Source organism: Cryptomeria japonica, chromosome 10 (assembly GCF_030272615.1).
Source record: "Cryptomeria japonica chromosome 10, Sugi_1.0, whole genome shotgun sequence".
In the NCBI taxonomy this organism is placed as follows: Eukaryota; Viridiplantae; Streptophyta; class Pinopsida; order Cupressales; family Cupressaceae; genus Cryptomeria; species Cryptomeria japonica.
The window spans coordinates 188,092,978-188,120,891 of NC_081414.1; the positions used below are offsets into that span (position 1 = coordinate 188,092,978).

Sequence of the window (27,914 nt, forward strand, 5' to 3'; positions counted from 1 at the left end):
ACACCATAAAAGGTGGAAATTCTCCTACACACACTATCCCAATGTTGGCACAAACACCCAAGTGTCTCATACCCAAACTACTATGAAATGCATTTCCTAAGTAAACTTAAGTAAGGTGTAATAATATCCATGATGAATAATTATTTACACCAACACCCCCCCTTAAGTGCAACTTAGGGGAATGCACTTAAGTCTACAATGCAACTAAGCAATGCAAGATGGGTCCCAGCTACTAGGCCATGTTAGGTACCCATGTACAAATGCAAATACATGAAAACCAATACAAGGAAATCTCTCACAAAGCAGGGAAAGAGAGAAAAACCCAATGGGAAAAAACCCTCCCCCAAAAGAGAGATGAAAACTAGATACAAAGAACTCTCATAGAAGTATGTGAAGGACAAAACCCCATGTGAGGAATAAGTCCCCCCCATATGAGAGAAGAAGAAGAGAGACTAGGAGGCCCCCCCTCAATGTGGAATCTGCACCAATGATAGAAGCTCGAAGATGAATGAAGAAACTGCTCCATGAACGTCGAACCACATTCCTCCCCTTAGGAAGAAACAAAACCAAAGGTGGATCCAAAAAGTCTCCTCAACCATGAAGGGAAGATGAAGCAAAAATACTCATGATGAAAGGAATCTCTAAAAACTGCTCAAGTGTCCCCATGTCCATGCTGAAAGGTACCCCCTCCAAAGGTGGTAAACTGTTCCACACTACTGAAAAAGGCACTCCAATATCTAGTGGAGATGAATGTAGAACAATATCCAAAGACTCATATGTCTCCTCAAAAGATAAAGAGACCTCCTCCAAGTGTTGTACAAAAGTATCCACAATCATGTCAACCTCTAAAGATTGATCATGTAGAGAATGCACAAGAGGGTCAGAGTTATCCCTCGCAACAATCAAAGAAGGATCATCTTCATCAAAGAGAAGATGAATGTCATGAATTATGTCTCCCAAATCTGCAATGTAGGAGTCCACAAACAAACCTGCAATATCTGTCAAGTAGGCATCCCAATCAACTGAAACTGGAAGACATGAAATATCCTACTACACTGAATCACAAGAAGGCAAAACTGTCGCACTAGCTGCATCATCAGGTGCAATAGGTGGTGTGATATCAATAGAAGGAGATGAAATGCAAGGCTCAAGAACGGGATCACATGTGAGAATCCCCAAGTTCAAATGCCCAAAGTTCTCCTCAAAATCTGAATCATCAACATAGGAAGAATCAACCTCATCAATAGGACCAAAATCTGAAAAAGAGTACAACCGAGATGCATGATCAACCACCCCAGTCGCAATGATAGCTCCAGTCTCCAAGTCTCTAATAATAACTGAATCAGGTGTGAACTCCACAGTTTTCCTAGTTGCCCCATGTGTGATTTGATAGATGGAAAGAAGATTATTTGTCAAGTGGGGTACACACAACACATCATTGAAGGAGTTATCCCCAATGGCAATAGATCCTTTACCAATCACATCCATGTATGTATGATTGCCCATCAAAATTTGCGGCATGTGGCAAGGCTCAAATGTAGAAAACATAGACTGCGAAGATGCCATATGATGAGAATCCCCTGAATCTAAAAGCCATCTCCCTGAATCATGACTTGTAGTAGCACAAAGAGCTTGTCCCTTTCCTTTATCTGTCCCAAAAGAGTGATCCTTTCCTTTATCCTTGGAAGAAGAAGTCGATGTAGACATTCTAGAAGGTAGGTTGATTCTATTCTTCTCAAGAAGATTCTTCAACTCATCAATATCCTTCTTATAACAATGATGTTCATCATGTCCTGACTTCTTGCAATATCCACAAAAAAGATTGTCCTTATATGATTTCCTCTTAGGTGAAAATGGTGAATCACCTTGTTGTGGAGAGGAAGATTGTGCTCCATCTTGTTGTGGTTTAGACTTAGGTTGCTTTTGATTCTTGCCTTTTCCTTGATTACTTTGATTCCCTTTGTTAGCCACCAAAGCTTGTGACTTTGACGATTTGAGAATCCCCATCGTGGTCAACTTAGATTGCTCAAGTATCAACATCTCCGTGAATGAATCAAATGAGGGAGAAGTGTATGAGGAACCTTGAGCTAACCTATGGGTGTGAAAGCTAGATACAAAGGCTGCATACTCTGAAGGAAGTTTGTCCAACAAGTTATAAACCAATTGAGCATCCTTTTTGTCAATTCCACAATTCTTTAGCTTTTCTCTTAGCTCAGTTGCTTTTGTGACATAATCTTGGATTGTATCAAAATCCTTGGGATCCAAAGTTGTGAGTTCACTATCAAGCTTGTAGCACTTAATCTCATCAACTTGACCATACAATTTCTTAAAAATATCCCAAGCCTCTTTAATTGTTGTACACTTATCAATGTGAAAGATGAGGTCATCCGATACATACTTTCTAAGAGTTCCAAGTGCCATAGCATTCTTAGTAAGCCATTCAATTTGAGCATTAGGATCAGCCTTAGGATCAGGTGGTGCTGTAAATGTTTCATTTACATAATGAATGAGTCCTTTTTCCATTAGTTTACTCCATGCCTCAATCTTCCATGATGCATAATTATGAGGAGTTAAAAGTGGAAATTTAGGAGAACCCATAGCACCAAAATGAAAAAACACAAGATAGAGAGAGGCACAATCACACAAGACACCCCCCCAAAATACTCAATCAAGAAATCCCCCCAAAATGGTGATTTTGGCACTTTATACTTAATGCGTATACAATGGGCCACTTGCAAAACAAGGCAAAGTGGACTTCTGATTTAAATTTACAACTTCTCAAAATGAGATCTAAGAGACTTCAACAAATACTGCTAGTGATCTAAACTGAGATCCAAGCAAAATGCAAGTACCAAATATGCCAAAAATGGCTAAATAATGAAAGTACAATTTCTACTTAAAATCACTGCAAACAGATGGCAGATTATGAAAGTAGATGAAAAAATATGCACTTTCAAAAAAAACGGCACCTGAAAAGGAGTCCATATGAGCCCAAACGAAGCCTCCAAAGTTGTAAAAATCGGGATTTCGCGATTTCCAAAAAACCTATATCCTAAAATCAAAAAAATTCTGCACCAATGTACAGACCACAAAATTCTACCCCAAAACAAAAAAAATTGCTCGAAAAACGAGTCCGGATGAGTGAGATATCGCTATTTGAAAATTGCCTGCAAAATTATAATTTCTGGAAAATTTCCGCCGCAACGTCAAACTTCAAATGCCTCTAGATTTGGCCTCCGAAGTCCGATTTGGATGAAACAAAAGACAAAATTGACTTTCTTGGACCTCCTCAATCCAATGGTGACCTCAGATTTAACCCATCAAGCTTCAATAAAACCCTGCAATAGAAAACTCCAAAATACACAACCCCAAATAACATCAAATTTCTCTCAATTAGCAAACCAATGACACTCTAATGGCTCTGATACCATGTGAGACATGGACCACCTCTGATACCATGTGAGATTTTGCCAAGATCAAGAGGCAATGGAAAGCACAAATAAGAGAGAACAAAATAGATGATAGAAATAAACTGTATTCTATCAAGATGAAAATATGATCAACTAGATCATCAATCGATACATACAATGAATATGAGCCTGCTTATATAGGCAAGGCTATATGGATATGTGAGCACATAAACATGACATGTGGCTCAATAAGAAACAAGGGTAGGTAGGAGAAACAATATAATATTCCACATGAGGTGGATCACCCACTGAATGTGGAGTGTAACAACAAGATCACACCATAAAAGGTGGAAATTCTCCTACACACACTAGCCCAATGTTGGCACAAACACCCAAGTGTCTCATACCCAAACTACTATGAAATGCATTTCCTAAGTAAACTTAAGTAAGGTGTAAAAATATCCATGATGAATAATTATTTACACCAACAGGAAAGAAACCCTAACCGCCTGAAGTTTGAATTGGTTTTTGACAGGAAGACTTGTATAAATATACAAGTCTAAATCGATGAGGCTGCTGCTGCTAAATGATATGTGATGATGTTGGTGAATAAAAGTTAGGCTGAAAAGATTGTTTGAGTGAAAAACAAGAAAAATCTTAAGTGACTGTGTGTTGAAGGAGAAACCGGTAAGGTGTGTGTGAACCGGCAAAGAACAAACCGACAGAGATAGAACCTAGCAAAGGGTGGGCAAGTGTGAAGTGAATCCAGCAGTCAGAGGGAGAGAAGTTTCAACAGAGTAAGGACCAGCATAAAGGCAGTATTGCAGTGTGTGTGGGCGTTTCACAGACCGATAAGATTGAAACCGGTAGAGCATAATATTGGAGGGTTGCAAAACTTCATTTGGAACAAGGAATTTACTTATGTATTTGAATTTTCATATTGTCTTCACTAATTAGGTGCTTAGTGCAAGGGTTGTAGCTCCTTTAGGTTGTAGCCTATAAATTGTTCAGGGGTTGGTGCTCCTTTGAGTCGATGCTCATAAATTAGGGGTTGGTGTTGCTTGGGTTGGTGCCCTAAAATGGTAATCAGATCATTTTCATTGTGAGGCTGGATTGGAGCAGAAGATCTCCAGCAACTCTCACCGAGGTTTTTCCCACATTGGGTTTTCCTCGTATATCTAGTGTTATGTGATGCATTCTTGTGTATGTGTTATATTGATGTTATAGCAAATCTTTTCATACACTTAGTTTGCATTGTTTGGTTTACCGGTCAGCACTCTGTTTGTTTTATATTGTACCGATATATCCCTGTTTAGGAAAGAAGTGTTTAAATCACTAATTCATCCCCCTCTTAGTGATCCATTGTGTCCAACATGTGCATCTCTAGGGTATTTCAATTGATTCTTTGTGTCATTTTGGGTGGGGGAGAGGAACATCTCTTATCTTGGTGCATCACCTCCTTTCGTTTTAGCATTTCCTTCTTCCCTTTTCCTCTGTGAATTGTTAAGATAGGTTTAGAAGTAGAATTTGGAGCATTGAGTTGGTTCAATACCTGCACTTGGATTGAGAAGGAAGTCGGCCTTCTCCAGAGATTCAACCCCTTTGTGCAAGGTCCCACACTTCGGGGTTGTTTCCATGTTTCACGAGGTTGCTGAGTTGATAGCTCAGCAAAGGTGCAAACTTTTGTGACAACAGTTTCTGGCACACCCGGTGGGACTCATCCTTCATCAAGCTGAAGATTTGGTGATTTCTTTAGTGTATTCAGCCTTGGAGAGGCATCTTTCAAGCACCTGGCAACTTTGCAATCAATCTAGCGAATCTATTGGTATGTTATTTGTCTTTGCTTGAGCAAATCCTTTTGCTCTTTTAAGCATTTCATTAAACAAGTTCTACCTCTTCCAAATGCTTTACAATGAATACATATCATGGGAATACCTTCTTTTCCCCTCCATTACATGTGCCTATTGGTTATCTTCCTTCTCATCAGCAATATCATACTAGGAATGCTCCTAGTTTCATCCCGAACAACCTTGTTGCAACAAGGTGTCAGCACATGCAATATGCTTGCCACCCTCCCAGCCCTGCTCAACCTTCTTGACATCCCAATCATGTTTATCAACGACCCCAAGAAGCATATTTTAATTCTTTCCGACGTGCCCATCAAAATGAGAAAAGTTTGGAAGATGTCAGCATCAGGGATATAATTCTGAACTTCCAAGAGCAGTTAGAAGTTGTTGAGAGGGAGCAGGAGTATAGTCTACAACAAGGTCAGCTTGCTTATTAGGCTTAGCTTCAACAACAATAGATGGAAGCCCAAAGACAGCAACATAAGGAGTTCCTTGTAATGCAGTTTGTTGCTACTATGAAGGAGGAAATTAAGCAACTAGCATTCATGGAGGCCAAGCTCATATTTGGCGGAGGGTTCTGCCCCTAGGGTTCCCAAATTTGAAATCCCAAGCTTCAAGTAGGTACGACCTTCTAAGCCTTCAAATAAACCTCCTAAGTTTAAAATCCCAAGTTTCAAAGTAGCTCAAGTTGTTGTTTTACGAGAGCTTTCCCCCCTACAACCTCCCTTGCAACATCCCATACCAGATCAATCTTCTTTTATTGACACTATTTCACCCTTTAAAGGTAGACCTGTTGTATAGAAAGCTGATTGGTTTGATCATCGAGGAGGAGGGGAGTGTTGTTTGCTAGTTGTGAGCTCCCTTATGCTCAACAAGATCAAGGTTTAGACCTACCGCAAAGGAAATTGGTTATTGCAGTTGGTTGCCAAGAGGAAGAAACGAAAAATAGAGGCGCAATTTGAAGATTTTAGATCTTCTTATTAAGTGCCTCATAAATTTGAAGTTGGTGCTGATGAACTAAGTATCAGCACATATGATTATGATGTATGTTGGTTCTCCCCTATCCTGGAATGTGATGATGTTGAATATGAAGTCTTCATTCAAGATGAAGATGTTGCGTTTAGCATTAGGGACAATGTGCCTGAGCTTGAATGTTTCACTTGGGACCAACATATCACGGATGATGATGTTGAGCAGCAACATACATGTCAAAAGACTAATTCTCTTGTTGCTCAAATTGACAACATACCCGAGCGTCAAAGTTTTCTATTTGATATGCATGAGGAGCCCCATTGTGTAGGTCAAGAAAGAGGTATGGTATACTTTTCATCACCATGTGAGTTTGAGACTTTTTCCTTTAGTTTCAACTCATGCTTGGAGGAGGTCGGCTATTGTGGAAATAATGATGCCCCCTTGTATGAGGAAAATGCCTTCTCTTTTGCAAGGGGTAGTTATATTGAAGCTAACCTACTCCTAAAATACTCCCCCCTTACTACTGTATGTATGCTTGATGCATCCCCGAATGTCTCAGATGCTTGCATTCTATGGCTTCCTTATAGTGGCAAGGTGAATGGTGAAGTGTTCATTCACCACATAAGCAATATGTGTGATCCGATGCATGCTTACAAGAGACTTCAACTATCGCAGTTGGGTGGTGAATGCAACTATGGTATGAAAGATATCAGCTCCTTCGAAACACTTGCCTTTGACAGAGGCAAATGCACCAGTTGCCTCTTGTTGTAAATCAATGTAAATATTAGATTAGAGGTTATTTTGCTTTCATAAGTGCTTTTGCACCTACTACATCCTCCTTAAGAGAATGTGTGCTCTAGTTTCCAGCTTCCCTCCAAGTGTAGGCACGCACGTGTTTTGGGTCCTCCCAATGACTCAGTGCCCAATGGATGCTCAAGGCTTTTGGATCTCATGCTTAGCAAGCAAGCCCCCCGCAGAGGCCGCCAAAATGTTGTCATTTTATGACACCCTTGGTCCATCAGTAAGAACCGACCAGAGATATGTTCCAAGGACCAGTTCTGCCCCAGTTGATCAAGCACCAAGTCAGAAAATCAAAAAAATGTGTGTTCTCTTGTCATGAGGCGAACTTCGGGCCTTCTCCTTTTGCCCTTGCATCTTGCCTTCACACCTCGGAGTCCTTTGGTCCTTTCTCCTTCTCTTTTCCTTCTTTGGAATTCCAGATTTCAAGATTTGGGGATCTGGTCTACCCCATCCCATCTCCTCGAACCCCAAAACCCGACCTTCCCTTCCTTTCCAGATTTCGGGATTCAAGGAACTAGTCTACCCCTTCCCTTTTTAGGGAAGAGGTATCCCATCTCCCCAAACCCCGAAAACCGGCCTTCCCTCCCTTCCCGGTTTTCGAGATTCGGGGAATCAGTCTACCCCTTCCCTTCATAGGGAAGCGGTATCCTGTCTCCCCGAACCCCGAAACCCGTCCTTCCCTTCCTTTCGGATTTCGGGATTTGGGGAACCAATCTACCCTTTCCCTTTTTGGGAAGAGGTATCTCGTCTCCCCGAACCCCAAAACCCGACCTTCCTTTCCGGATTTCGAGATTCGGGGAACCTGTCTACCCCTTCCCTTTTTGGAAGAGGTATCCTGTCTCCCCGAACCCTGAAACCCGACCTTCCCTTCCTTTCCGGATTTCGAGATTCGGGGAATCTGTCTACCCCTTCCCTTTTTTGGGAAGAGGTATCCCGTCTCCCTGAACCCCGAAACCCGACCTTCCCTTCCTTTTCGGATTTTGTTATTCAAGGAATCATCTACCCCTTCCCTTTTTGGGAAAAGGTATCCCATCTCCCCGAACCCTGAAACTCGGCCTTCCCTTTCTTTCCAAATTTCGGGATTCAGGGAACCAATCTACCCCTTCCCTTTCTGGGAAGAGGTATCCTGTCTCCCCGAACCCCAAAACCCGACCTTCCCTTCCTTTCCAGATTTTGGGATTCAGGGAACCCGTCTATTCCTTCCCTTTTTGGGAAGACATATCCGGTCTCCCTGAAACCTAAAACCCAACCTTCCCTTCCTTTCTGGATTTCGGGATTCGGAGAACCGATCTACCCCTTCCCTTTTTGGGAAGAGGTATCTTGTCTCCTCAAACCCGGCCTTCCCTTCATTTCCGAATTTTGGGATTCAAGAAACCGGTCTACTGCTTCCCTTTTTGGGAAGAGGTATCTCGTTTCCTTGAACCCCTAAATCCGAGGTCCTCCTTTCCCCTCCCTCTCATCCCTTCGGACTCCAGAGTTCCCAACTCCTCTCCCTTTGTAGTAGTATCGAGAGGGCCCGATGACCAACCTCCGATGACTTGAAACACTTCCGGATGGCGTGATCAACACTCAAGGCTCTTAATGCTCCACCAACTCCTATGACTTGCCTACTTTCATTTATGGAGCTACAAGGGTGCAGTTAATGTTTTTTGTAGGATTGCCATCAAGTGGAGTCTAAGGCTATGCCTATTTATGATTACTTGATGGCCTTCATGTCAGGTCTGCATGCTTTGACTTTGGAATGTCAAGCAATCTACCTTCTAGAAGTACTTTTCTTCTTCGAATTGCCTTGTCAGGGTATGGATGGGTTTCTTGCGCACACAACCATGTCAAATCCGTGCACTTCCCTATCTTCCTGGACTGGCATTCCTCTATGTACACCAAGATCAAGGCTTCCCCTCTTTGACCATTGGTCTCTTCTTTGCGAATAGTTTGGTATATATAGGTTGTTAAGCCTCATTGTAAAGGGTTCTCTCCCTACTAGCTGGCGCTATCTTCTTCTCTTTCACTTCTCTTGAAGATTTGTATATTTTCTTTCATTTCTACAACTATAAGTTTGGCCATTGGCCTAGGAAAAAATTGATATATTCTTGCCTCTCTTTGACTTATGCATGTTGTGTATGTTTTCTAACCTTCATTATAAGTACATGTTTTGTGGCTTTCTCTCACATATATGTTGTGTTAACTTGAGTGTGAATTGTGGGAAACCTTCTCCCCTTTGACATTCAATAAAACCTAACTTCCATACATGCATTGGGGTCATTCATGTAACTGAAGTTTGTGCATCTCCAAGGTATTTCAATTGATTCTTTGTGTCATTTCGGGTGGGGAGAGGAACATCTCTTATCTTGGTGCATCACCTCCTTTCATTTTAGCATTTTTTTCTTCCCTTTTCCTTTGCAAGCTATTATGATAGGTTTAGAAATAGAATTTGGAGTGTTGAGTTGGTTCAACACTTGCACTTGGATTGAGAAGGAAGTTGGCCTTCTTCGGAGATTCAACCCCTTTGTGCAAGGTCCCACACTTCGGGGTTGTTTGGTTCAACACTTGCACTTGGATTGAGAAGGAAGTTGGCCTTCTTCGGAGATTCAACCCCTTTGCGCAAGGTCCCACACTTCGGGGTTGTTTCCATGTTTCACGAGGTTGCTGAATTGATAGCTCAGCAAGGGTGCAAACTTTTGTGACAACAGGTACATGCCCCGATTATTATTTCCAATCATAAGCTGGTTTCAATGTATAGGTAAACTCACAATAAATATGGTAACAATCCAGAACAGTTACGAAACAGTTAAATTTCTGTAATTTGTTGACAATTTGCCATCGTGTGTGTGACAATTCAACTTCAAGTTAGATGCTTCCAAGATAGGTATACTGACGTTGTGTGAAATCAAGAAGCACAGCATGACATAGTGCGAAGGTCCTATGGGGTGTGTGAGTCATGCAGAGATTAGTAATATCGTGCACAAACTTCAGAGGATCCAGATGCATTATTGTGAGATGAAAAGCTATGAAACAAGATGCCAATCTCCAAATGTGAAGGTGTTGAGGTTGGGTGTAAAACAATGAACAATCTAAATGGGGCACACACCTTCAAGGATGAAGGCAGCAACATTTAGGGCACTCAAGGGTACTAGGTATTATAATTGGACCTTAGTGGTTCAATCTATAGGTTTCTAAGACCTTGAGAAAGTTGATGATGAAGAGGATGTAAGGTTTTACACAAACCTGAATGGTCAAATTGTGGCATTGAGGTTTGGCATAGTATTCTGCCTGTGTTGAACACTTGAATGCAGAGTGCCAACTAGGGGTGGACCAATTGAGTTAAGTGTCATCAAAGGATGGCTTCAAGGCTTTGCAGTAAGCCTCCCCTAAACTCCATCCTTCTATGTCATAGGCCAACTTGGGAGTGCAATCAAGCTATGGGTTGACATTGAGGTGGCCAACTAAAGTTGCAATTATCCAGGGAAACCAATCAGATAGCATCAGCATGAAAGTGTGCTATTGAGTCAATCCCTTGCACTCAGATCACTTTGCATTTCACATCTTTTGCATGTGGAATGATCTTGATTTTCTATAAACTAACAGATAACTAAAATTAACAGGGCAGTTATAATTGGTTTTACCATTAATTAATATAAATTGCAAATACTATCAAATCTTTTCTATTTGAGGGTTTTCTCTTAAGTCATCATAACTACTTGTTAGTGGGAAACCAATATAAGAGTTCAATAGCCTTGTGCAGAGTTTTGAACAATCCAGGATGATGACTCAAACATTAAGTTATATAAATGATATTTCTAACCTGTCATTTTTAACTATCCATATTCACTAACTAAGACATTAGACAAGAAAATAAAGATTACAATAACTACTTTGAGATATAAGGCATTCGAGGTAGGGTTAATTATATGTTCTGCTTTTAACATCTGAGGGTTTTTCATTCTTTCTCAATTTTTACAGATGAGATGTGAATGCAAACAAAACTTTGAGCGCGAATATTTAGTCAGGAATGATGCATAAAATACTACTGTTTATTACCTTAGTTGACAGAGGAATGACATGAGCACTGGTGTCTCCCAGTTCATGAAAATGTGATTGCAAGATATAGCAGAAGTTTCTAGCATCAGCATGGTCCTCAAAAGCAATAGTATGCTGAGGCCTAGAGGAACATTCAGAAACTGGAGCCATTTCTAGAGAATATAAGCCTTTCAGCACGTTATCTTCATCATTTCTTTGGAGACCAATGCACTGCAAATGACAGCAAATACATTGTCATCCACAAGTGATATGGCACCATTGGAAAACAGTTAAAACCTTATAATAAAATAATTGAGTAGTGATTTTAAGAATTGATGCCACACTCAATTTTTTTGTTGAAGAATAGGTTTATGAACATTAAAGATGAGGAAAATAGCAGATGGATGATAACATAAGGGATCAAAAAATGAGGTGTCAGCCAAAAATTATTGTAAACAAGAAACTCTCAAAATCAAATGGTTGTGCTATAAAGTATCAAAAATTATTTTCAAGTGGAGAGATTTCAAGAAACAGAGATTTGAATAAAATGCAGGTAAAAATATAAAACATTCAAAAAAAATTGCAAAAAATTATACAGTTGTTTCCAGAAGCTTGTTACATAAATTCCATGGACTGTGAAAATCTTATGTTCGTCAATAAAATACATATTTACACATACCAACACATATGGAAGATCCAGCCACCATAGATGTTTCTTCATTTCTTGGTTATATTCATTGTTTTTACTAACCGCCTTTTTCTGCCCAACCATTTCAGAATCTCTAATAATTTCATTATTTTTTAATTTCTCTTCTGTAGAAAATGAAGCATACTCTACTAATTCTTCAGCAGGTGGCATATGCATCCAACTTTGAGATTTGCAGTTTGCATCCGTTCCCATGCTTGAAAAATCTGTTGAAGTCAAGGATGAAGACACAGAAACAGGTATTGACTCTGAAATAAAAGATGGCTGTTCTTCATCCACTATCATCTTCTCTGTAGTGAACATCTTGCGATCCTTGTTGTTTTTACTAGACACAATAGATCTGCTTTTGTTTGTAGAATCCTTCAAAAAAATTGCAGAAAATATAGATGATCCATCAACCCAAGATACAGCTGAAATGCCAAGGAAACATGAATTTTAGTGTCCATTCTTGATTTTTCTCAAATGCTACCTAAATTTATTACTAAAACCAACACATGAGAATCTTTGCATAAAAACACAAGATACATGAGGCATAAAAAACATAACTGTCTTCTACCCAAAATAGATTTAAAATATGCAAAACAACAATAGGATGTGTTATAATTAAATTATTAAAGCAGTGAGCCTTTTGTGACTCTCAAGTGATAATTAAAGTAGTGAATTCTACTCGTTGTAAAAGTGATCTACTGGTTCATCTTATAAGAGTTATCAATATCATGAAAAACATTCAACAGTTTTGAAGCACACACAGGACAAATAAGTTATATTTTTACTGCAGCAGAACTTTGAATGGGCTGTTGAAGTTGTGTAAAGCTTTTTGATTCAAAAAACTAAGTGATGTGATATTATGTCTGAGCATAAAATTGTGAACTGACTATATAAAGCAAGAGTCAGGGCTGTGACTGGGCCGTATGAAATACTTGTGCAATGACTTTGGGAGGGTTTTTCATTCATTTTCGGTCTAAAAGTAATCGTGCTGGATGAGTTTTTGAAGTCGTTTTTTTGTTTTCGACTGTCATGTAAAGGCAGGGACAATGTGTTAAAAGAAAAATTTGCATTTGGAACTTGCAAAGGAAGGTAGTGTTTTCAGACGTCTTTACTCTTACTTAGTTGTGAGACCATTTGATGCAGATGGTAGTCGGTTTTCAGGTCTGTTAATATCTCTTTTAGATTTCTGAAGAATGAGGATGTAGCTGGTATAATCAGCGAGTGACAGAGCGGAGCATATTATAAGAGGAGTGTGTATTGTTTGAATGGTGCATGCTATTTGAGTTGGGGATTTTATTGTGATGGCAAATATACAGAGTTAAGTAAATTATTGCAGACTGGGGATGAAGAACAAAAGGGGGTTGTGTAACTTTTGAAATTCTGAAAGCATTCTGAAAAAGTTTTAATTGAGGTTTTGATTTTGAGGTTGGTGCTCTCAAACTAAGGTTGGTGCCTCAGCTGATCAGAGTTGGTGCTGTAAGTGAGTTGGTGCACATTTGTTAATGAAAGCTATTGTATGCCGTGGTTTTTTACCCAAAAGGGTTTTCCATAAGAAATTTGGTTTTGTGTCTTGATGCTTATTCTACTTCTTTGCTTATGTGGTTTTGTGCATTTAAAAGCAAGAAAAATCTAAAATACTGATTCACACCCCCCCCCCCTTCTCAATATTTTCTGTGTGCCCTTTAGGATACGGGGACGGGTTTTGGGAATGGGGGGACAAAAGGCCTAAGTTTGGGGACAGCGGCGGGGAGGAGGGGAGGTCGTGGTGGGGTGATGTCGATATACATAAAGTACTTGAAAAACTAGTTATGAAAAGATGTATAAGAAATATATATATTTCAAATGAAACTATGGCAAATTAGTAAAATAGCAAAATTGCAAATGCTTAAATACTAAGATTTCTTGAATACTAAATAAAATTTGACAAATGAAATTGTCAAATTGGAGATTTCTATCATATCGAAAATATGATTTATGATCATGATTCATCATTAGCTTATTAGTTAATAATTGCTTGGAATTATAGTTTGATGGGGTTTTGGGGGCAACACCAAAATGAGGTTGCACCCCTGGCAAGGGTCTGGGTAAGAGAGAGAGATGTAGAGATAGGTCTAGATCTTGGGGGAAAGTGAAGAGAATGAGATAGAGAGTGAGATAGAGAGAGGTAGAAAGAGGGGTTAGAGGAAGAGTGATAGGTAGAGAGACAGGCCTAGAGTTGAAGGGAGACAAAGAGAGTGAGAGAGAACGAAAGAATGCTAATAGGAGGTTGCTGATTACTGAAATTTGACTGTCTAAAATTTTTAAATCTTCTAAAACCTAGAATCTGCATTATAACTCCTAGAGATTTGAAACCTCTCAAACATCCTGACGATATCACTTAAATGTTAGATTTCATGCATATATCTGATGAAGAGAATGAGACTGACTTGAAGACAAGGATGCCATTTTCACAAATTTTCCACCATTTTTGCTTAGGGTTTGAATTTCTAAGTTGGGGCTATGGGAGACTCCTAGGCATCCCCGAGACGGCTAGGGGACTCCTAGGAGTCCTCCAGACGTCTCGGAGATGCCTAGACATCCCTGGCGTCCCCGAACATCCCAGTGGCAGTGGTGGGGCAACGGGGGGACGGCGCTGGAGACGCAGGGGTTTGGGGAGGGGAAATGCGTCCCCGTGGTTCACTAATATATATTTACAAAATAATCTTTTAACAAAATGCATAAACTGAATTTATAGAACGGTTAAGTAGTTTTGAAAAATGAAGTTCAATACACATCATAGTGTTATATGATCATAGATAACAAATTAATATTACTAGCAATGGCATTCAACATGCAATGGGCATACCAATAGATGTTAATCAAGCATAAACAAGTTTTTAAGAAGCGTAGACACTTTAAATATAACACAGCTTCTTAACAATTGTCTTGACTTCCTCCTTCTATGGGGCTGGACCACTAGAAATGGTAGGGCTTCTTTCTCTGATTGGAAGGGGCTAGGACTAATTGGGAGGAGCCCATGATAAAAAGAGGTTGGGGGGTCCTCCCTCATCTGAACAGGCACCAGGGAACTGAGCAATGCACTTGAGACAAAAAGCACATGCAGAACAGGAAGGAACAGAATACTAAGCAGGTTTCTTTTGCCTGCGATCTGAGTGGCACACTGAGGAGCAAATGCAGGTTTCATCATGGGTCATCCGTTTGCATAGCAACATCGCTGCCATGGCCCTGATTTCAACCTTGCTACAAGGCTATAGGACATCATTCTTCTTAAAAATCAAATCATTCAACAGTCAAACAGTCAACTTATAACGACAATTTTATATCTCATCCACACACAAAAGTGATAAATAATTGTCTTATTTTTATTGGGAAAAATTAACCTTTGATTGATTGAAATATACCACTGCATGGAAATATACCAGTACAGAAAAATTTGCAGATATAGACAATAAATTGCTAACAGTACTTCCAAAATTTAATCATTCCATAACAAGATGTAAGCTTATCTCAGTCATTCAGTCACTAAGTGAAGAATTAGTCATACATGCTGTTTCATCATAACTATTCTTAAAATCATAAACTGATCACAAATACAGACTTCTCAAAAACTGTCCTCAGACCTTAATACATGTTTATTCATGTTCTCAGTTCACAGTCAAACTTACAAGCTTCCTCCAAGGTCTGAATACTTCGCTTAGGTTAAGTGCTCGATTTAAGGATTGTGCGCCATGGAAACGGCACAGTTGCAACGATCAGCACCATACAAAGAAAAAGGTGTAGATACAAACTAAAATGACCGTCAAGGCATACGATCTCGGTCAGGCTCCTTAGATGGCAATTATAGAAACTTCAAACAGCACTTCTTGTATTCTTCAGTGATTGAGACTTAGAACCCTGCACCCTTGACTGAAGCACGATTCTACCAGCTTGCTGCCATCGCCAGACACGCAGCAAGGAAATCTCTACATCGTCTCCCAAAAGTCAGGCCTCCTTCTCATGGCACTCAGTGGACCACCTTTGGGTCTGCAAGCTGTGAGGATGAGGATGAACAGAAAGATTCAATGTTGAACTATAAGGAAATATTAGGCAGAGATTTCGTCCTACCCAATGTGAAACCTCTTAGGTTTGCATCCAAGAAGACTTCTGCATTCGTGTAATGTGATTTGCAATAAGACAATTTGATGCCATCCTCCATTAAGCTACCTATATATATACACGATGCTTCCTCAAGTCAGCCCAGGTTATCACATGCAACACTGGTTGGCCTAGAGAATTTTATTTAATACACACAAGTCGGCCTTGAACAATTTATTTAATAATTGCATTTGCTCATAGATTTAATTTATTATTTATTTAATAAATTACTTATTTATTTATTTAAAAAAGATGGCAGAATGATAAAGTGCTAATCAACGCTGCCCACAAATAGATTGGCTGACACAACCTTAAATCAGGCACATCACAGTCCCGTCCCAAAAATGCTTGTCCTCGAGCAATTTCAGATTGGGATGTTCAAATATCTCTATACTCAAGGGAACCCATGAAAAGTCAAACACCATGCAATGCCCATCTAAGGTAGACCAAGCATAGCCACCTAAAGATGTCTCCTCTGAGGTGATGATCCTCTAGAGATCACCCGGATCCCATATGCAAGCATAATCTTGTTTTTGAATCAAGCAGTACACATTCCCTATAATATGAGTTGTATCCGTTTCTCTAACATCATGATGACAAGTAATTAACCATGACATAGAAAACAGTAAATCTGAAGTGTTTTCATACCTTAGACCATAGACAAGATGCTCAACCTCTTTCTCCAAAAGAGAATTTCTTGAGACATCCTCAACACCTTTAGTTTTGTGTCTTATCATTTCCCACTTAGGGCTGACCATAAGCTTTCCTCCAAAGCACATTCATTGATCAATGGTCCTCCATTTGGTATTTCGAAGGATTGTGAATGATTTGGTGTATCCTCCTTCAACTTGGTCTGTCTTTTCCATCCTGACTTCATCGATCTTTTGCTAACACGTGCAGTCATTAGATACAAATAAAACATCTTCTTCTAGGAAAGGATCTTGCATGTTGGATCGTTGTTGTTCCTGCCCAACAATCTACTCTGGATTAATGTCTTGTGGCTGCTCTTGATACCTTCTCCTCTGACACCCATTTCTTGTCTTCATCTTATAATACTCAGTGAAGGACATGTCACGTTGGATGGCCTGGTTTAAGGCATTATATTCAACATGATACCTTGTCATTTCGTCCTCCTGTTCTGGTGGTATGAGTTGTTCTCCCTAAAAGGGGCCTACCTCTTCACTTTGTAATAAATTGTCTTTGAATGTCTTCTTGGGTGGGTTACTTGAAACCCTCCCATTAGCTGTGTTACTTCCTTCTACAAAAGGCTGATTGGATCTACCAACATTCCATCATTGATTCATCTCTCTTAGGATACAAACTATCTCTGCCATAGAATCTCTCATAGAGGATTGAAATACTCTACATTCCATGATAACTTCTTGCATATTTTCTTCATTCCTATCTATGAATCTGTATTACAGCAGTTCCCACAGGCTAGCAAGAACAATGGCTCTGATGCCACTGAAATATACCACTACAGGAAATATACCAGTACAGAAAAATTTGCAGATATAGACAATAAATTGCTGACAACAGTACTTCCAAAATTTGATCATTCCATAACAAGATGTAAGCTTATCTCAGTCATTCAGTCATTAAGAGTAGAATTAATCATACATGTCATTCCTATCATAACTATTCTTAAAATCATAAACAGATCACAAATACAGATTTGTTACAAACTGTCCTCAGACCTTAAAACAGATTTATTCATGTCCTCAGTTCACAGTCGAACTTACAAGCTTCCTCCAAGGTCTGAATGCTTCACTCAGGTTTAGTGCTTGATTTAAAGATTGTGCACCTTCGAAACAGTGCAATTGCAGCGACCAGCAGCATACAAAGAAAATGGTGCAGATACAAACTCAATGACTCCAGGCATACAAGCTCGGTCAAGCTCCTTAGATGGTGATAATAGAAACTTCAAACAATGCTTCTCCTTGTATTCTTCAGTAATGGGTGTTGGCGGCATTATTGTACACGGGAATAAGGCTAGTTAATTATGTGTAATTGTCTTGGTTAGTTGGCAACCGAGGGGTGGTAGTTGCGGTGCGACGGTTGGCGCTCGCATCCCCTCGGTACCCTTATATACTTTGGAATGTAACTTGTAACACACACTTATGATGAATAGAATAACATCTCTTTTACTTGTCTGATATCTATGGCGTATTTCTGCATCATGTGCTTTATGTTTTAAGCTATTCACCCGAGAGGGCAAACATTTGGCGTTGTTGCCTGGACGTACTCAGGAACGGAAGACGCGGATGACGCACGGACACGATGGGCCTACCCGTTGGTGAGGTAAACCCAGAGGCCGACGACGTGCGAACAGAACTTTACATAGGAGAAGATAGCGCAACGAGAGAATTCTCAATTCTGCTCCAGGTAGCCATCCAGACCTACGTCCGACGAGAGGCAATGGAGGCAGAAATCCCACCAAGTGTCGTGTGGACAGTGTTGGAGGTGAGCCCAGCAATAAATCGGTTGATGAACCATCTCCCCCGGTTACTTGCACAGGCATCGCTGGCACAACAAGCTCGCCTGGAGGAGATTGCCCAGGAAGAGCGACGCCAACAAATCCTTCAACAGTACAAAGACAGCAGCCGACGGGAAGCGAAACGGGATGGTGCCAGGCCAGGAGGGAATTGAAACTTGAACTTTCTATATTCAAATAAAAGTGTCATTGACACGAGTTGTATCTGACGAAATGAATTAATAAAGACGTGTTTTGATTTATGTATTGTGAGTTATGGAAATGTGCGGCAATTAATGCCCAATCTATTGAATAAAGATAGAACTAAAAAAGCAGAAACAGTCGAGTGGGAGGCCGCGCAGAGGGCCTTGATTCTGGAGCAGCGAGTAGAACGGAGACGGAGGCTGAGGCAACTTGCCAAAGGACGACCTGCCGAAGGGTGGCCCGAAGGGAACCACGGAGGTGTCACGGAGGGTGCAGAAGCCGAGGGAAATTTCTACGCATCGCCAAAACACCATAGGGCGCGGAGCCACGAAGAGTTTCTGGAATAAACAAGGTTACGGCGAAATCTAGTCGAGGAGACTTGGGATCAGTTTAGAAACTTATCCCTTACACCACGGAGTGAGGATCACCAAGGAGAGCAAGGTGTGGACACGGGGGAGAACGAGGGGGAGGGCAACCGTACGGCTGTAGGTGCGACACACGGCAGGCAGAACACCGTACCCCCAGTCACCCACGCAGGACACACCACGGGCGCTGGAGCGAGCACAGACGCAGCCACAGCCACCTCTAGGAAGATGACCCCCCTCGATGGCGGGCAAACAGAAGTTGCCTAAATTCAATGGAGATGGCAACGATGACCCCATACGACACTGTCGTACATGTGAGACAACGGGGTAGTTGACAAAGCAGATTGGGTGGTGCAATTCCTTGCCACCCTGAGAGGAGTAGCCATTGATTGGTACTCTGATGTGGACAAAACAAAGGTGGGAACATGGGATGACCTACAGAAAGCTTTTGAAAAGGAGTTTCGACTCCTTCGAGATGATAATGAGATCGTGGCGGAGATACTAAGCACAAAGCAGGGAAAGCACGAAACAGTGCGAACATACAGCCGACGATTAAAGGAATTACTGGGGAAGATGGAGAACCAACCGGCTGACGGACTAAAGAAGAGATGGTTCATGGAAGGGTTGCGGTCATCCCTACGGAGGAAGATGAAAATTGTACCGCCCACTTCATACGATGACGCATACAACCGTGCGATGGATTTGGAAAGTGAAGACAAAACATCGCGGAAGAAAAAGGACAAGTCCTCTAGAGAAGAGCAGTCCTCGGGAGAAAGCAGTAGTGACGAAGCATCAAGTAAAAACGTGCAAGTGCTTCAAAAGGATATGCACCGGATGTTGAAGGAATTTAAGAACATGAAAGGGAGCACGAGAAAAAACGAAGACGTGTGGTGCACTGATTGTAAGGAAGAAGGTCACACTAAGGGCATCTGCCCAAAGAGGGCATTCTGTGAAATTTGCCAGATGTTGGGGCACACCGTCAAAGAATGCCCCTACAACATGAAAGCAAAAGGGAACCAGGTATTCTTCGCCCAAGAGCAACCCTCACCGTCAGCGGGCCCCACCCAGCCGCAAGCCGATGCCACTGCATCGTCTGGTGGTTATAGAGGTAACCGAAGAGGAGGGAGAGGCAACAACAAAAACAACAATAATCAGAGCAGAATGCAATATGACGTTAAAGGGCGGCCAATAATCCAATGTCAGGCCTGCAACCAATGAGGGCACTTCGCTCGGGAGTGTCAGAATACTGAAACCCCCCAGAGCCTTTGTAGATGGTGCAGCCCCTGTGATCACGATGACACAAAATACCCAAAACAGGGGGTGAATCTCCTCAATATTGAGAAGATGGGCGAAGTGTTGGCAATCACTCGCGTGCAGGCGAAGAAGGCAACGTATCCCAACCCCCGCACAAAGAAGGAGAGACTGCGGGAGGTGAAGGCCGACATTGAACAGGGGATGGCGGCAGAGGGACAGAAGAACACGGAGCCGATGAGTCCCTCAACCCACCTGAAAGCGGAGAAGAATATTATTGGGCAAGTCTTGCAGATGGAGGTACCGATAAAGGTAAAAGACCTTCTAGATTCCATGCCACATCAGAGGACTGCCATCCTCAGCAATGTGCTAAGCACGGCACACATACCTTCGAGTGCACCACAGGTGGAGGTTCCTGCCAACCCTTCGACTGACCCGATGTTACTGACCTTGAACAGTGGTAAACACCCAGCTATGGTGGAAATGGGCATCCTGGGAACCATCCTAAAGGACACCATTGTGGACGGAGGTGCTGGGGTGAATGTACTACTAGAAGAGACATGGAAGAGGCTAGGGAAACCCACCCTGTGGCCATCCACATTTAATCTAGTAAGAGCGGACCAAAACGGCATCAAGCCACTTGGCATATCGATGGCTCAGCAAGTGACAATTGGTACGCAGCCTTTCTTGTTAGATTTTGTAGTTATTCCCTTGAAAAAGAAGGGCTATGATGCCATCCTAGGGAGAGTGTGGTTGATCACCGCGAGGGTAAACCACAACTGGAAGAAAAATACACTTTCCATGGAGAAGTGAGGGCGGAAATATACCATTGACCTACACACCCAAGATGTCGGCGAAGAGCTCGCCTCTTTCGACTCGGACTCAGAGGATTCTAATAAAGGGGAAGGGGGTCCCGACAAAAGCAAGGGCAAGAATATGATGGAGCCGAACAGGGAAGGGGTGCTCAAATTGGAGGGATGTTCTGAAGATGAGGTATGCTCACTCAACGGGCTCTTCCATTGGCAAATGGAGGACTACGAACTTTTTCACTGCAACATGTTGCAGATAGAGGAGCCCGCCGATCCGAAGGTCTTCCCTCTGGAATACAGAGAATATAAGGAGGGGGAAGCCTGAGTGGACGAGGCACCTGCACATCAATTCGGGAAAGACAAGCCAATTCAATTTGAAGAGTCCAAGCTAAAGGCAACAAACCTAGGAAAGGAGGAGGACCCACGGAATATATTAGTCGGGGATGACTGGGATCCCGTGCTGAAGACAGCTGCCTTCAAAATATTCCTGAAGTTTAAAGACGTCTTCGCATGGACATATAAAGACTTGAAGGGGGTACCTCCCGAACTGTGCGTGCACCGCATCCCGTTGGTACCCGGAGCCCGCCCTGTACGGAAGAGACCGTACAGGATGAACTGCAACTATGCAGCACGGGTGAACGATGAGATAGAAAAGATGCTAGAGGCTGGTATCATTTTTAAAGTATAGACAAGCGAATGGGTGTCGCCCACGGTCATTTCACTAAAGGAGGAGGCTAACCAAATAAGGATTTGTGTGGACTTCCGGTGTCTCAACGCAATTACGATTAAAGACCCCTTCCCAATCCTGTTTACGGACAGCATACTGGAAGAGGTGGCCGGCCATGAGATGTACTCGTTTTTGGATGGATTTTCCGGATATAACCAGATCTCAATCGCCGAGGAAGATAAACTGAAGACCACCTTCGTGGTCGAAGATGGTGTCTATGCATACAACCGGATGCCATTTGGCCTATGCAATGCACCTGCAACATTCCAACAAATTATACTACACATATTCGACAAGATGTCGGTAGGGAATTTTAAAGCCTTCCTCGACGACTGGTCCATCTATAGCAGGCAGGATACGCATTTGGTAGCCCTCAAAGAGTGCCTGGAGAGATGCCGAAGGGCAAGGCTGGCCCTTAATCCAAAAAAATGTCGATTTATGGTATCACAAGGCAAATTACTTGGGCACATTGTATGCAAAGCAAGTCTGAAGACAAACCCAGACAAAATACAGGTAATAGTGGAGATGGAGCCTCCTACGGATGTCACCGGCATGAAGTCCTTCCTGGGCCATATCGGCTATTACAAGAGGTTCATAAAAAACTTTGCACAAATATCCCACCCCTTGGGCAAGCTTACTCGCAAGGGTGAGTCGTACACCTAGGGGACCCCAGAGAGTGAAGCATTTGAGGAATTGAAGACGAGGCTGGTAGCTGCTCCCATCCTCGCCTACCCTAACTAGGACAGGGAGTTCCATGTCCATGTGGATGCCTCAAACTTTGCGATCGGTGCCACACTGGCCCAAGTGGGAGATCATGGGTTGGATCATCCTGTCTATTTTGCCAATAGGCTGTTATCTAAAGCGGAGAAGAATTACAGCACAACAGAACGGGAGGCATTGGGGATGATCTATGCGGTACAAAAATTTAGACACTATCTGTTGGCGACACCGTTCACATTCTACGTGGACCATCAAGCCCTCATGTACTTGGTCAACAAGCCGATAATTCAGGGAAGGATTAGTCGATGGCTACTCTTGCTGCAAGAGTTTACATTCACAATAATTGTACGGCCAGGCAAAAGCCACGTCATTGCTGACCAATTGTCCCGAATCAGGTCTGGAGAGCGGCCAGAAGGGGTAAATGATGAATTTCCAGACGCCCATCTATTCAAGATCGCAGTACTCCCACCATGGTATACTGCCATCGGAGAATATCTCTCCACCTCTGTGTTCCCCCAAGGCATGCCGCCGGGAGAGCGAAGAAAACTGGGGTTGAGAAGCTGCACATTCCAGCTGATTAATGGTTTATTGTATAAAATGGGGCCTAACGAGGTGTTACGTTGGTGTGTGATGGAGGAAGAAGTGCCCAGCATCTTGAGGGAAGCACATGAGGGACCCGCAGGAGGCCATATGGGACTGGACACTATGGCAAGGAAGGTATTGCTAGCAGGCCTCTGGTGGCCCACATTGTATAATGATGCGAGGGAATGGTTAGTAGGTTGTGATACCTGCCAGAGAGTGGGAAGGCCGCTGAAAAGGGATTTCATGCCCCTCAACCCTTCGCATGCTCAAGAATTATTTGAACGTTGGGGGCTGGATTTTATCGGCCCACTCAAGGTGAGCCGCGCTAGGAGGTGTCGCTACATTGTGGTAGCTACTGAGTATTTAACCAAGTGGGTTGAAGCGTGAGCCCTACCGGACAATTCGGTCGTAAGTACCACAAGATTCATCTACGAACAAATTATCACGCAGTATGGGATCCCTATGCAACTGACAAACGACAGAGGCGAACATTTTGTAAACCATGTAATTAAACTCCTTACTATAGAATTCAAGATTTTTCATTCTCTATCTAGCCCCTATTACCCGCGAGCCAATGGGCAAGCCGAGGCTACCAACAAGATTATTGTAAGCGTGATATACAAGTCATGTGGTGTCGAGGGAGAAGACTGGGAAGAAAAGTTACCTTCGGTCTTGTGGGCCTACCGTACGACTTACAAGGTGACCACGGGTCAGACTCCGTTCCAACTCATGTACGGGCAGGAAGCGGTGGTGCCAGCGGAATTCATGGTGCCAAGCCTTCGCATTGCAGTAGAGAACAGACTCGGGGATATGGAGAGCCTGAGGGAGAGACTGTATGCCTTAAGTAAGTTGGACGAAAAAAGAATGCTGGCACAATGGGCCACAGAGGCGGCCCAGCAAAGACGGAAGGTCTGGCACGACAAGCATCTTCAACGAATGAATTTCACTCCTGGGCAATTAGTGTTGAAATTCAATGGGAAGAACAAAATCAAACCAGGGAAATTTAAAGTGTGATGGCTAGGGCCCTTCAAGGTACGCGAGGTCAATACCAACGAGGCGATTAAGTTGTGGACGCTGGATGGGAAGGAGGTGCCAGACGCCGTCAATGGATCGAAATTAAAACAGTACCATGAACGGGCGCCCAATCTCGAACCCTCCAGAAGAAATAATTTTAAAAAAAATTATTAAAAAAAAACCGTACGGTCGTACAACAGGCGACCGTAAGATCAAAAAAAAAAAAAGGGGGCCACGATGGAACCACCGTGCGGCGGGACTACTGTGCGATGGGCCATCGGCGGTGGTAACACTGACAGTGACCACCGGCGGCGGTAACACTGACAGTGACCACCGTGCGGTGGTAACATCGACGATGGGACCACCGTACGATGGACACCGGCGATGGTAACCACCGTCATGCGGTGGCACCCGCAGCAAAAACAAAAGCCCCGTAATTTAAAACGCAAACACAAAACATAACCCCTGCAAAAAAACAAGAAGCGCCACGTAGCCCACGCACAGGGAGAAAAAGAAAAAAAGAAGGCGAAGGAAGCCCATAGCCGCCACGCACCAAGAGAGACACACAGCCATACACACCAGCCATACACAATAGAAGAAGGTCGTTACGAAGGTGTCCAACGACCATACGATTTTTAACCAGAAATCAATTATATCAGAGATTAATGGATTCAGCAAGGAAACAAAGTTGGAAAAAAAGCTGCAAGCTTCCTCCGGTAGCAGCCAGAGGGATAGCAATACCAAGGTTTTATCATCAGGCGTACGTGTTGCAGGCAGCACCATGGATGCCAGTGCCCGACAGAAGCAAAAGCAGAAAGCACCATAGGCTGCCATAAGTGTGAAAAATACATTAACACCCCAGAACATCACCTTTGAAGGCCTAAACGGGTCGGAATGCCGGAAATGGTGGCAGGACACTCCGGACAATGATCTGGTGAAGCAAGACCTCCGTAAGGCGGAAGTAGAGTGGGCTATTCGGATGCCCATGTTTCCTGTCTGCGAGTATGAGGGTGCCCTACGGTTCATGGTGGACACCTTCGACAGGCACACATGCACTAGCACTTTTGAATACCTCGGGAGGGATGTTACCATATCCTTCAAAGCAGGAGACTTCACGAGGGTATTCGGCATTCCAAGCAGACAGGGCAAGAAAATAGAATTGGATTAAACTAATCTCCAGGAACTTGACGACAGCAGAGCTGGACAGCGTGGCTAATGCCAAGAAGGGTCGAGGAATCCGTAAGACCTTTGTTGCAGAGGGCCACTGGCGATGCATTATGGACGTCATCAAGAGCAGATTGGTAGGGTCGGGTAGGGCGTCGGACATCGCCCTCCCTCAGATTATGCTTATGAACGGGTTGATGAATGGCATTGTGTATGATTGAGCCGCGTTACTCGCAGAGCGCATGTATGAGTTTTTGACGATGCATCATCGCACATTCTATATGCCGCACTATGCTATAAGGTTGTTCCTAGAGGCCACGCGGAAAGCAATGCCGGAGGCAGAGTTGGAGGTACGGCCACAGGGATCATTGGCAGCAGGTGAGCCTCCAATAATGTATTGGAGGCACTTGGACATTGGGCACTCTTTCACGAAGCAGAAATGGGTGACCTCAGCTTCAGGGGAGCCTGACAGCGGGAAGGATTCCAGTAGTACAGAGGAATCAGAAGCGGAAGAGGAGGATGATAGCAGCAGGGCGACGGAGGAGCGGGTCCTATTTGCCCCACCCCTGCTACCGATGGGCACGCCGATGCCATCATCTGGAGTAGGCGGCACCTTTATTCCGGCCTTCGGACAGAGCCGCACGCCAGTTACACTTGGCCCCCTACAGCACCAGGTAGCATCACCGGGCCCAACCACGGCGGCACTTACGGAGGACATGGCAGAGTCGGGGACGGAGGAGTCACCGCATCGGGTAGTAGTTGCCGAGGAGCAGGGGCTAAGAAAGGTCGTGGATACAGAGCCGTAGGTACGGTTGGACGTTGTGGGGACTGAGGCAGTGGTGACTGTTTCTGCGTCCTTGCTGGAGGAGCCGATGATAGCGACCCCTTCCCCAATCGTAGAGATGTGTGTCGATCCGTCGGTCGTGGCTATGGAGAGCTGGCTCACACAGCGGTTTCAGATGACATTGGCACAGCCGGAGGGAGCTGTTGTATTCTCACCGTGTCGAGAGACTAGAGCAGAGGTAGTCGACTTGGACAATTCCTCTGGCGAGACACATGTGCCAGCAGTTGGGCACAAGGCGAGAGAGGTCATCTTTGCCATCCACACGCCAGGGGAGGGTACACCATTGGTGGCGGAGGAGGTACCTTCACAGCAGGATGCGGTTGTGTCAACCCCGCCAGAGACTTCACAGCCTTCGGAGAAAGAGGGGGAGGATATTGAGGCCTATCTAGCAGACATGGTGACGAGGGGTAGGCGGGTAGTGGCCACTGCCCAGTCGCACGCATTGCAGCAGGTTGTGGTGGAGTTGGAGAGGGCCCTACGGTTTATGCAAGTGGGCTGCTCCGCAGCCTTTACTACATGCTTTGAGTCTCAGGGTTGGCCAACTACTGAGACGGAGGAGATGCTCCAGGCTTGGCGTGTGCGTCAACCCATTGTGGAGAGTCGGGTGACGGCAGTTGTTCGCGAGATGGAGCAGGTCTACCGAGACGCCTACTATGCCTTAAGGCGTGCCCAGCATGAGTCGGAGATCCGTGAGGCTGCTAGAGTCACGTTGGAGAGGGATGTGGCCACTCAGCAGGCCTCCTGGGCCGCAGAGAGGGCCCAGTTGTTGGCTCAGGTAGAGATGACCCGCGCAGAGGAGGCGGAGGTAGAGACTCGCCTGTCGGCGGAGCAGAGTGCGAGGAGCCTCGCGCAGCAGGAGTTAGCAGCAGTCACTACCGAGAGGAGCCTATTGCAGACTCAGTTGGTCGATATGACAGCGACAACGGATACCAAAGAGGAGGAGCTGCTGGAAGCCGTGCACATGGTGCAGACGGCTTTGGAGAAGGTCTTGGTGGCGAAGCGGGATGTGACTGCCCATACTCGGCAGGTGTATGAGCTCCGCGCCCGCTTGGCGGCCCAGACACCGGCATCTCAGCCTTCTACTTCAGGGACGCTTCCCCAACCCCCTCCTTAGTTTTTCTGCTGTATATATTGTATAGGTTGCATTATCTCCGTTTTGTTGTTAGTCGCTTGGAGACGACTTTTCTTTTGGGGGGGATGATGTTGGCGGCATTATTGTACATGAGAATAAGGCTAGTTAATTATGTGTAATTGTCTTGGTTAGTTGGCAACCGAGGGGTGGTAGTTGCGGTGCGACGGTTGGTGCTCGCACCCCCTCGATACCCTTATATACTTCGGAATGTAACTTGTAACACACACTTATGATGAATAGAATAACATCTCTTTTACTTGTCTGATATCTATGGCGTATTTCTGCATCACGTGCTTTATGTTTTAAGCTATTCACCCGAGAGGGCAAACAATGGGGACTCAACACCCCTGTGTGCTTGACCGAAGCACAATTCTACCAGCTTGTTGTTGTCGGCAGACATGCAGCAAGGAGATATCTATATCGTCTCCCCAAAGTAAGGCCTCCTCACGACACTTAGTGGATCACCTTCAGATCTTCAAGATGTGTGAATTAGGATGAACAGAAAGACTCAACATTGAAATATAAGGAAATATTAGGAAGAAATTTCATCCTACCCAATGTGAAGCCTCTTAGGTTTGCATCCAAGAAGACTTTTGCATGCATGTAACACGATTTCATTTGCAATGAGACAATTCAATGCCATCCTGATCAAGCTACCTGTATATATACATGACGCTTCCTCAAATCAGCCCAGGTTATCACACGCTACACAGGTCGGCCTGGAGAATTTTATTTAATAATCACACAAGTTGAC

At 43.6% G+C, this 27,914-nt stretch overlaps 1 protein-coding gene across 6 annotated transcripts in view; it reads right to left on the reverse strand.

Annotated features, from left to right (window-relative positions):
* LOC131079162 (uncharacterized) overlaps positions 1-27,914 on the reverse strand; it is a 109,387-nt gene that overhangs the window by 30,178 nt on the left and 51,295 nt on the right. For 3 of the 6 annotated variants that reach the window (XM_059212136.1, XM_058017068.2, XM_059212137.1), the window contains 2 exons: positions 11,727-12,163; positions 11,069-11,278 (listed from right to left, as the gene is read on the reverse strand). In XM_059212136.1, the coding sequence (XP_059068119.1) occupies positions 11,069-11,278; positions 11,727-12,163 (647 nt within the window). Of the gene's footprint in view, positions 1-11,068; positions 11,279-11,726; positions 12,164-27,914 lie in introns of those variants that run through there. The other 3 variants (XM_059212138.1, XM_058017069.2, XM_058017070.2) reach the window with 3 other exon arrangements.